At 43.9% G+C, this 12,053-nt stretch overlaps 1 protein-coding gene across 1 annotated transcript in view; it reads left to right on the top strand.

Moving 5' to 3' along the window:
- Window positions 1–12,053, top strand: part of SERAC1 (serine active site containing 1) — a 435,480-nt gene that overhangs the window by 251,160 nt on the left and 172,267 nt on the right. The window contains exon 8 of the mRNA XM_078649122.1: window positions 3,465–3,593. Within this exon, the coding sequence (XP_078505248.1) occupies window positions 3,465–3,593 (129 nt within the window). The remainder of the gene's footprint in view (window positions 1–3,464; window positions 3,594–12,053) is intronic.

The following is a 12,053-nucleotide window of genomic DNA, read 5'->3' as shown; positions in this document are numbered from 1 at the left end:
TCTGAAAATGAGCGTTGATCGTCCGATCAGTCTGCCTCTTCGGGTAGATCTTCTGTCGCAGCAGCAGGGGTGGGTACTCCCCCCGAACCTGGCAACTCTCCACCTCCTTGCGTGTATATTGAGTGGCGACAGTTGATAGCTTTTGACCTTCCTCCCAAAGTTTGCACTTTATCTTGGCAGTTAGGTGTCCCTCCACCAAAGTGGTATATGCCTTCAGTTGGCGACATTTTTCAAAATATTGTTCAGAAAAGTATATTGATCCTCTCTGTACCTCTTTTTTTGATATTCTCCTCTTTATTCTTACCCTTGCCCAGCAGGGCTCCACTCTGAGCACTCTCAAGGGTTATCTTTCTGCTCTGTCTGCTTTCCTGTGGCTGCCTGACCAACCCTCCTTATTTAAGTCTCCTATTGTAAATAGGTTTCTTAAAGGTCTTGTACATATGTACATATGTATGTCTTGTTTCATTATGCCAAGATGGAAGCTGACAAAAATGGGAGGTCGTTCCTTTTCCACTCTGGGCCCCAAATATTGGAACTCCCTCCCACTGGCTCTAAAACTCGAGACCAACTTGTTTCGCTTCCGTAAGGCTTTGAAAACATGGTTTTTTACTCAACGTGCCCAATAGCTTGCTGTGACTCAGGTTAGGTGAAACTGCCTCCTCTTCTTCTACAGTCTATCCCTAGCGCCGGGAAACCCATTTTGGGTAGCTGTGCGCGATATAAGCTTAAAAAAAAAAAAATAAATAAATAAATATGTGTCCCCCTTTGTCCTTCATGATGCCTAAGTGGGATCTGAACCTTGTTCTCTCTTATCTGATGTGTACTCCCTTTGAGGCGCTTCATAAATTCCCCCTCCGGCTTCTAACCATCAAGACAGCCTTTTGAGTGGCAATAACATCTGCCAGGAGGGAGAGGGAGCTGCAGGCTTTATCATCCAAGCCTCCCTATCTGATGGTATTCCTGGATAAGGTGGTGCTTCTCACCCAAGCTTCTTTCCTGCTTAAAGTGGTGTCCCAATTCCATTTGGGACAATATTTCACCCTGCCCACCTTTTATGCTCTTCTACATCCCTCTAAATAGGAGGAACGGCTCCTCCGTCTGGACCCAAATAATAGCGTACAAACGAGTTCTGGGTGGACAACCAACTCTTCGTGGGCTACGTAGGAGCTAAGAAAGGTCAAGCAGTTCAGAAGCAAACCATTTTATGCTGGGTCATTCTCTGTTCTCTGTATCAAGATCTACTACACCCTACCTAAAAAGCAGCCTCTTGATGGCTTACAGGCCCATTCCACCAGAGGAAAAGCAGCGACCAAGGTATAGACTCATGGTGTTCTAGTCCTTGACATCTGCTAGGCAGCAACGTGGGCGTCCCTGCACATGCTGGCCAAGCACTACTGCCTGGACAGTCAGGGCCGCAGGGGCAAGCATTTTGCCCGTTTGGTCCTGCAGGACTTCTTAGTTTAGTTAGTTTGTCCGTAGCCTACCGCCTGTGTGCTATGTCTTGGGTATCTATTCAAAGTTAATGAATCTGCAGCTAGAAGTCTCTCTCAGATAAACAAGCTATTTACCTTCGGTAACACATTATCTGGTAGAGACAATATCTAGCTGCAGATTAATTACAGACATGCCATGCCTCCCTGCGCACACACTAGTCAGTTCACTATATGCCTCTGCACTTCTGGGGTGGAAAGTCATGAAACGTAACTGACATCCACCTGTATAGGTGACAGCGATGTCACATCCGACTCCAATGATCCGGACGCGCGGAAACGAAAGGAGTCACCTGACGGTGTGCAGGGGTACTGCTCACACAAAAGTTTCCGGCTCTAGTCTGACGTCTGGGAAATTCAAAGGGAAGGAATTGTAGTGTAGTTCCTATTATCCCAATAGGCTCTGCGCATTGGAATAATACCTCCAATAGTATAGACCTAGACCAGACGTTAACTAGGTCTTCTACTGTCGATATTAGACTTAAAGTTTTGGGTTTGCCAGCTAGCTCAGAGTTCACTAGAAACTTTCTCGAATAGACAAGGAGGAATTGAACCTCCCTGGATAGACAAGAAGGGATTTAGTTTCTGACAACCATAGAACATGACAACTTTGCTCTCCCCTAATCAAGAGTGTATCTCTAGAGTCGTGTGAAAACAAAAGACAACTTATTTTACTCAGTCAGTACGTGCATTCTTAGTTTCACCAGATTGTAGAGAAAAGGAAGAGACGGGCGTGTTCAATAAAAGATGTTATTTATTGATCAGTCTCTTTTCTCGTACAAGAGAAATGAATCGATATTATTGCAATACTTATGGTTAAGTAAAGTGCATACAATAAAAGCAGAATTATAAAATAATACTGTAAAAACATTTATATGGTTTCTAAGCCATATAGTGGTTTAAAATGGATAAAATAGATACATACATATAAACATTTGACTAATCGTACTCAACTGGTGCTTCTAACCACGCCTACCCCAGTGTACCTGACCTAAGCCTAATACGTGGGCGGGGATAGAAAGTAGCAGTCTAAGTTAAGTTTGTTTTGCCAAGTGACTGATTCAAGAATTCTCTGCAAGGGGTTATTCAGTTCCGTACCTGAGGTCTAGGATGGTTGAGGGATAGTATCTCTCGTCTGAGGTCTCGATATTCCAAGCTGCCTGCGAGGGCTGCTCGGAAGCGTCGGAGCTGGATTTCTCGGCAGGAGAAAGCAGCGTCTCGTTCTAAGCGCGTCAGGAAGGCGGGGCAGCGCCGGGGGCTTCGCTTTCTGCTGGGCTTCGGCAAGTCTCGCTGCTCCGATCTCGTCACCACCGCGTGTGTTTGCTTAAGGCAATATCGGTAATATTTATACCTGTAAGGTGCCGAGATTGACGTAAGGATGGACATAGATACGTCAATAAGGATGTCATACGAGCTGGTCGTTAGCGCATTCTTTTACTGAAGTTCTCGGTGAAATCAAAACAATGGCCGCAGGGTTTTTCCCAGGTTGTCATAGGTTTGATTTGTTTTGAGAACTCCGTATGCCTTATCAGGGGCTGGAGGAATATTGCTTGCCTAATTAGATGGCAAGCGTTATGACCTAATCAGATAACGCGCTCCTGTGCCGTGGTCTGGCGTAATCAGATAACGGTTTCTGCATCATGGGATGGCTGCTAGTTAACTCGTCAACCAGAATAGGGTCAGGAATAGGGGGATCGATACAGAACCTATAGGAATACATCACAGAATCTGCAGCTGGATATTGTATCTGCCTGATAATGTGTTACAGAAGGTAAGTAACTTGGGCAGCACTGTCCAACTGAAAGCCCATTATGCACTGATTTTCAATAGCTCAGAATCTGATAAGTATTTTACAAAGTTGTCAAATATACAACTGTCTTTGAATTTGATAGTAAATATAACTGTGCTACTTTTTCCCCTATTATTAATATTCCACCAAGAAGCCTAGTCGGTGATGTACTGTTTCTATTACAGAAATATTCTACAGAAGATGAGCTCCGTCATTTGCTAGCTTCCATGCCACAGACGGAAATGGACAAATGTGTTCAGTATTTTACATCCTTGGCTTTGAGAGAAAGCAGCCATTCCCTAGCAGCACAAAGGGTGAGTCGATTGTCTGACAGCATCCACTGTACATTAATGTGCAGGTTAACATTGTCTCAGAAAAAGTGACTCTTCAAATTCTGTTCTCTGTCTACATCAAGGAATTGTTTGCATTCATATTGCAAGAAGAAAGTGTGGTCTAATGGTTAGAGCTGTCAACTTTCACCCCTTGGACCGAGGTTTGTGCAATTCCCACTTGATGTGCAAAATCTTGAATAGCCTAATAACCCCCACCCCCCCCCCTGAAATGTACAGCATTGTGTTGCTCCCCAGCTAGGTCCAAGTTACACAAATACCGTTACATAAAATATTTACATTCATGTCTACAAAGCAACAGCGATAGCTAGCAAAGAACCCCTTCGCCACACATTTTGGAACCACCTTATACTAAGTAAAAGCAAATGCACATGAGGCATTTTAAAAATATACCACATGTTTAAGTCAAACCAGAGTGGTACAGGTGTACTCTATGCAGAAACTCAAAAAAAACCAGAGCAAGGCATATTTTAGAGACATGGTTGAGTATTTACCACAATATAGCGGATTACTCCACCAGTACACATTCTCTATGATGAAGCAGGGACCAACCTGAGCAAATGTCTTATATTCTTAAAAAAAATAAAATCCTGATACATAATACTGTACAATTCTCATACTTAATACTTGATAAGGGCAATATGAGTATCACCATACTTTGCATGGAAAACAAATATATCTCTAAATTTCATTGCATCGTTTGCAAAGCATAAATACCTTTTAATAAAAATGAATACAAATCCATTGCAATATTAGCTGTTTTTTAAAGGTTATTGTTGCAAAGATTTGAGTACTTTGGCCTAAGAATTACACATTTGCATTTATTTTTTTCTAAAACATTTCATTGGCATTCTGTTCATAAAACGGGGGCTTGGTATATGACCATGATCATTCAGTCCCATTTTAATCAGAATTAAAATATGCAAATAAATCATAGGACATCATCTGAAAATGTTCTCGCTATAGACCCCAGATCTTGGAGTGTTCACGCAGACACCTCCTTGCCCTACATCTGCTCTTCCTTCAAGTAACACACGTCATTAACTCTTAACCATTCCTTGCTGAACAATGCTGTAGCTGAATGCTAGTATTTGATAAAATCCATTTCTGGCAAGTAGAAATCCTGGACCATTATAATATACATTCCTCTCATGTAGCTCTCCTCCAAAATACCCAATATTGCAATTAGGGATGGCAGTTCAATCTGCCTCCCAAGTACAGTGGCTAGTGTACACTAAATCTCCATCCAATAACACTGGATAACAGTGCATCCTCAAATTACATGAAAGAAATATCCATTCTATGTATGATATATTCCAAAATGGTGTGTTGAGTAGTACACCCGTTAAAATATTTGAACTCAGTAAGGCGTAATTTAGTTGAGATGGCCAACTCGTAGTACATCTTCATTGAAGGAATTGATAGCAAGGTAATTAACTCATCTGCAGAGAGGAGGATGCTATTGATAAGTTTTTTTCATAATCAGAACATTCAAACTCTTCTGAAGAAGACTGCCAGGACAAAGACTGGGCAGATGAGGAGAGTGATACGAGCAGCCTACACTGGGAGGAAGGTAGTGATAGGTTTTTGTTCAATCCTGGTACTGCTAAGAAACTTCCCTCCCTTCCCGCTCCAGGTAATAGGGCTGAGGGGGCCACTGGCAGTATGATTTGGGATTATTCTTACTCGCCAAACCTTAGTGAGACAATCAATGGGAGAAAGGTAGAGCCTCAGACTGATCCAAGCACTACGCCCGCCTGCAACGAGGAGATCACGCTCTCAACGATCTATCAAGTGATTATGGCTCATCGAGAGGAAACAAGGGAAGAGAGCTCCCGGACACAAGGCGCCTGCAGAAAATTGCAAAATTCTATTCGCAGAATTGCTAAGACTTCTGCGACTTTTCCACCAGAATTGGGGAGGCGGAAACTAGGATATCCCAATTGGAGGATGACCTAAGCTCCCAGAAGAGGAAGACAGATTTAATGCAGTCCCTTAGAGATGATACTTTGTGAAATGGACTGATCTGGAAAATCGTGCTAGGCGTAACAATTTGCGAATTTTGGGCATTCCGGAGGGAAAGGAAGGGTCCTACATTCGTCATTTTGTGATTGTTTTGTTCAGAGAGGCCTTTCCAGACCTGTCTCAATGGGACGGGAAGACTCAGATCCAACATGCTCATCGCTTTCCTTTTAATCAGAGGAGAGCAGGAGGACAATCCGATAACCGCCCACGTGCTATCTTAATCTCCTTGAACAATTTTTCGGCCAGGGAATCTTTATATGATCTTGCTAGACCAGATCGGAAAAGGGCAGGGAGGGGCTGTGATTTTTTTTGTCCGACCCGATTTTTGTCAAAAAACAGTCGAAAAGCATTGGCTCCTCCGTCAATTAATTCCCGATTTTCAAGCAAAAGGGGATCAAGCTTTTCTCTTAAGTCCTGCGAAATTGAAGGTGGTTTCTCTGAGCTGTACTCAATATTTTCAATCAGAAATCCAGGCCAAAGAACTTCTAATGTCATTGAATTCGACTTGATTGATTTTTGGCCAGACCATCTTAGTTTTTTTAGATGCATTAAGTGTGTTATTTGTTAGGGCTCTTCTGCAATGTCTATTCCGTTTTCTCTCTTTTTAAAAATTTTTTTTTTTTACTTATGGGTGTTTACAATCAATTTTGTTTGTCTTGAATTTATTAGTATACACAGTTAAGGAGCACAGGTCTAGGCTCATGGAGGGGTGGGTGTGCTGGCTCAGCATCACCAGGGACAGTTGGTCCCCATGCCTTATGTGGTGGGGGGTACACTTAGAGGGTGGCTACGGGGTGGCCAAGGGGGGTGAGGGTGGGGGGCACACAAGTATTTACTTATTCTCACAGCTATGACAAATTCAGCAGTTTAGATAATATTCAATACTCAGCTAGACTTTCTGTTCTTTCAGGTTTTTCAGTAAAGAAGATGCTAAAAATCTCATGTTATAGCAGTAGGAATTGGTAGATATGGCGGATAGGATGAAATCTATTAGAGTTTGCTCATTAACTTGCTGTGGCCTTAATGACAGGAAAAAGAGGGGATACTTGCAAAACTTATAAGACATATGCGGATCGATGTATTATGCCTTCAGGAAACTCACATTTCGTGGAATAATCGTAGCTGGCTAAAGGATCTGGGCCTTGAACTCCTGGCATGTATCCGGCAAGCAATTAATACCCGAGGGGTAGCAATACTGGCAAGGCATGGCACTGTAACCTGTAATCGAGTTAAGGAAGATAAATTAGGGACGTGGGTAATCTTAGAAGCAGGCATCAGGGGAACAGTTTATACTTTTTGCTCCCTTTATGGGCCTAATCTAGATGACCCTACGAGCTTTGACTTTTTAAACATTGAACTAGCTTTGTGGCCTCCCTCGATAGTGTTCTGTGGTGACTTCAATATTCATTTAGACGCTAACTTTGATCTTCACAGCAATACTTCTTATTTTGGTAGGAAGGTTAAGTCCTTTAAGGTCTTACAGGGGCTGTGCCAAGAGAATGGGTTGATCGACATCTGGCGAAGTCAAAGTCAAGCGGGGTTAGGTTATACGTATTTCTCTGCCCCCCATAAAAAATTGTATGTTTAGATTATTTTTTCCTGTCTAATTTAATAACAGGAACATCTCGGTGTGAGCTTTTTCCCAGACTGATATCGTATCATAATCCTTTAGTGATTCAACTCCCAGTAGGAAAATTGTCTCAAAAAGGGGCAACCTGGACATTTGACAGGAAATTATTACTTGATCCGGAATATGTCACACATATGGCAAAATGGATTGTGGAGTTTTTGGGAGGAACAAGGGCACTGCATCCGAGTTAATAGTGTGGGACACCTTCAAGGCTGCAGTGAGGGGGGAGACCCTTAGTTTTTCTTTATACCAACAGAGGAAGATAAAAGAGACGATCAATGATTGGGTAGGCCAGCTACGTGAGGTAGAGGAAGAATTTATTCGGGTAATTGGGGATCAGCAGAAAGGAGAGGAATGTCAGAGAAAGATTGCATCCGCAAGAACTAAGATTCATCAATATTATGGGGAGGAGTTAGCTATTAAATACCATCAACATCGGGCCGATCTTTACGAATTCGGGGAGAATACCGGTAGATTATTAGCTAAGCGCATACAGCAAAGAGCTGTCTCAAATAGAATCTGCCGAATAAAAGATCAAAGGGGCCAGATTCAGGATCTCCTAGCTAAGGTCTTGGAAGTTTTTCAAGAATTCTACCAGGGGCTTTACTCTACAGAGAAAGATGGTCCAATTACTTCAGGAGATGATTTTCTCAGTGATTATGTAACCTCCCAGATTACCTAGGAGCAGAGAGACATGCTGTCCGCCCCTATCTCGCGTGAGGAAATTGAACTGGCCATAACTTCGCTAGCGGCAGGCAAGGCCGCTGGCCCGGATGCAATACCTTTACAATTTTTTCGTACATTCGGGCAGAGTATTCTTGGAGAGCTTGAATCTTTATTTTCAAGAGCACAGAAGGGCCAGACTCCTGCCATATGCCATAAAACGACTATCGTAGTCTTCAAAAAAAGGACAAGCCATAACTTAATCCTTCAATCAATCAATCACTGCATTTCTAAAGCACGCTACATACCCGTGAGGGTCTCAAGGCGCTTGGGGGGAGGGGGGGCGCTACTGATCGAAGAGTCAGGTCTTGAGAAGTCTTCTGAAGGCCAGCAGGTCCTGAGTCTGTCGTAGGCTGGTAGGGAGAGCTTTCCAGGTCTTGGCTGCGAGGTAGGAGAAGGATCTGCCGCCGGCGGTAGTTTTTCAGATACGAGGGACTGTGGCGAGGGCGAGGTTGGCTGAGCGGAGGCTTCGGGTGGGGATGTGGAAGCTGAGTCGGTTGTTGAGGTATGTTATGTTATGTTATATGTTATATAGTTGCTTGTTACGCGCACTGTTAGTCGAAACTGTCCTGGCGCGGGAGAGGATCAGGGTGTCAGCTAAAAAAAAAGCAGATGATCTACAAGGCTTGCCTGAATAAGTGAGTTTTCAGATGTTTTTTTAAATATGTGAGGTTTGTCGTATACCTGAGGACGTCGGGAAGGTTATTCCACAGCTGAGCAGCTCTAACCGTCAAGGATTGTCCCCCTAGACGAACTCTCTTAAATCTGGGAATGACCAGATGTCTAATGGTGGCAGATCGCAATTGACGAGGAGGGTGGTAAAAAGCAAATCTGTCCTTTAAGTAGGAAGGACATGGGCCACGTAAGGCTTTGAAGGCCAAAACCAAGATCTTAAAGCGTACTCTTAGAGCAACTGGAAGCCAATGTAACTCTGAAAGCTGCTTGCGTACGCTGAGTCTCCTAGGAATGTCAAAGAGGAGCCTCACTGCCGCGTTCTGGACCACCTGCAAATTGCGAAGCAAAAAGTCAGGCGCACCGATGTAGAGGGCGTTGGCGTAATCCAGACGCGAGAGAATAAGTGCTCTGGCCACTGTTTCTTTTGCCTCTTGGGGAAGGAGAGGAAAAAACTTCCGGAGAGTGGTTAGGGTCCCAAAACAAGTACCCACCAGTCGCGTGATTTGTTCACGGAAGAATAAATCAGCTCCGAACCAAATCCCCAGGTCCGGTGTTGTGTAGTGCTTTTTGTGCGTGAATGAGGAGTTTGAAGGTGATCCTCTTGTTGATGGGGAGCCAGTGCAGGCCTCTCAGGTGGGGTGTGATGTGGCTGCATTGGGGGACGTCGAGGATCAGACATGCCGAGGCATTCTGGATTCGTTGTAGTCGTCTCAGGAGCTTGGTTGTTGTTCCTGAGTAGAGGGCGTTCCCGTAGTCTAGTCTGCTGGTGATGAGGGCCTGGGTGACGTTTTTTTCCCGTGTCGGGAGGGATCCACTTGAAGATCCTGCGGAGCATTCGGAGGGTGTTGAAGCAGGATGCAGAGACGGCGTTGACTTGCCTGGTCATGGAGAGGGTGGAGTCGAGGATGACCCCAGGTTGCGTGCGTGGTCTGTGTGTTCCGGGGCTGTGCCTAGCGATGTGGGCCACCAAGAGTCGTCCCAGGCTGATGGGGTGGGTCCGAGAATGAGGACCTCCATTTTGTCTGAATTCAGCTTCAGTCTGTTGTCTTCTGCTGCAGTCCTTCATCTTACCGCCCCATCTCTCTGATCTGTGCAGACAGCAAGATATACTCAAAGATCGCTGATTTGAGACTAGGAAAGGATATTGCTCCTCTGGTGTCTATCCGTCAGCACGGCTTTATCCCGGGCTGAGACACATCTGATCACAATAGCCTTGTTTGACTGGGCTCAGGCCTCCATACCGCCCCTGGGGATGATCCTGTTGGATGCAGAGAAAGCATTCGACAGGGTCTACCAGAGGTTTCTTTGGCTGATGCTAAAGACCAAAGGGTTCCTGCAGGATTTCATCACTGCTTTACAGGCATTGTATATCTCACCTGAGGCTAGTGTTCGAATTTCCAGGCAAGAATCTAAATCATTGTCCATCAGCAGAGGAACACGACAAGGGTGTCCTTGGTCGCTGTTATTATTTTCAATTTATATTGACCCTTTGCTCTGCAAGCTAGATGCCGATCCACGGATTGTGGCGGCGACGGTTAATGGCATCTCGTATAAAACACTCTCCTACGCTGACGACGTCGCCATCTTTACAACTAACATAGGATCCGCGTTACCGGCAGTGTATGATCTTGCAAAACAATTTGGGTCCGTTGCTGGCTACAAATTAAATCCTGATAAAACTCAGGTCATACACACAGATACTTCAAGAATGCAGGAGATCTTGACTGTAACATCAGCAACTTACTTGGATATAAAAATTACAGCAAAAGGTGGAGCAAATACCAGAATTGAATGTACAGCCGATTATCAAGTGTGGATTAGACACTTGCAATATTAAACCACTTTCATTTCTCTTTGCACGGATGCTGTAACGTTATTAAAATGCTTATTTTCCCCAAATTGTTATACTTGTTTAGGACAATTCCCTTAGAATTTCCAGCTTCCTGTATCTCAAAGGCAGAGGGAGTTTGTAATAGATTTATATGGGGCTACCATAAAGCCAGACAGGCAGCAAAATGGCTAATTCTCCTGAGATTAAGGGTTTGCTGGGGGTTGCCTTTTTTAAGGCTGTACCACTGGGTAACACTATTACAGAAAATGGGGATATTGTTGGTGGGAAACAAGGCACTTGTCTCTGAACCAGTTAGACCCACTATCTATGAAGCTTTACTAGGAGATAATGCACAATATTGCTCAAGTAGAGTAATCGAACCCAGTTATTATAAGAAAACTAAGTTTAAAATCGCTCAATCTGCATTTCTCTATTTGGAAAAAAATTAGGCGTTTACTCGGGATCTCAAATATAAATGCTTATACCCCTCTGCTGTCCGTCGGGCTGCTTCTGCCAATCTTTCAGGATCAGATAACTATAAACTGAGGGGCTCTCGGAATTAATGGTTTTGGTGATTTCTTTGGTGAGTGTCAAATTGTCGTTTTCAGAATTACAATCTATATATGGTTTGCCTACAAGACATTTTTTAAGATTTTACAGATTACAAGCTATTTCAGTAAAGCAATTGCCCAGGGGAGGGCCAAATTTGCTAAGATATCATCGGTGGGCAGCATAGCTTCAAGGTCTAGGATAGGTATAATTTATCAAAATCTCCTGTCTTCTCTTCCTGATGATCTGTCTACTCAGAATGCTAGGTGGGACAGGAAACTCGCTCAGGAGGGTACGGATCTGGAGGCTTCCCTAGAACTGGCAAACCAGATCTTAATAACTGGCAGTCTGAGAGCACAGCATTATATGTCTGTTTTTGATCTATATTATACCCCGGGTAATATCGCTCAGTGGTCTGGGGCACGTGGGAATTCTTGTAGCAGGTGTGGGACACTGGTTCCGGATATGACTCGCATGTTTTTCTGTTGCCCTAAACTTGCTAAATATCTGCAAGACATTGAATTTTTTTTGGGCCATACCCTTGGCAGGATGATCTCAATAGATCCCGGTTTTGTGATTCTGGGGATAGATCAGACTCAGGACATTGTGGGATCAACTAGATCGGAAACAGGATTAGTGTTCCTTGCAATGGCCGTCTTAAGAGCTAATATAACATCGCAATGGATCAACCCAGACCCCCCCATGTTTATAAGCTGGAGGACTAGGTTACTCGCCATATATAGTATGGAGTCAGCAGTGCATAGACTGAAAGGCCGCAGGAGACTGGATATGGGCAAGAAGTTGTGGGCGCCAGTAACCAATTGGATTGGGTGAATAAAGCTGCTCTCTTATGATATCTGCTGTTAGTGATTATGTTCAGATAATATGGAGGCTCTGTCTCGATCAGTGGTCTGAGTTTGTATTGTAATTCATCTCCCTTGTTGTTTATCTTTTTTCGTATTAAGTGTCTAGCGATGAGGCTGTTGTATGT

The sequence above is a fragment of the Lissotriton helveticus genome, chromosome 6 (assembly GCF_964261635.1).
Source record: "Lissotriton helveticus chromosome 6, aLisHel1.1, whole genome shotgun sequence".
In the NCBI taxonomy this organism is placed as follows: Eukaryota; Metazoa; Chordata; class Amphibia; order Caudata; family Salamandridae; genus Lissotriton; species Lissotriton helveticus.
This window is presented reverse-complemented; position numbering and strand designations above follow the sequence as displayed.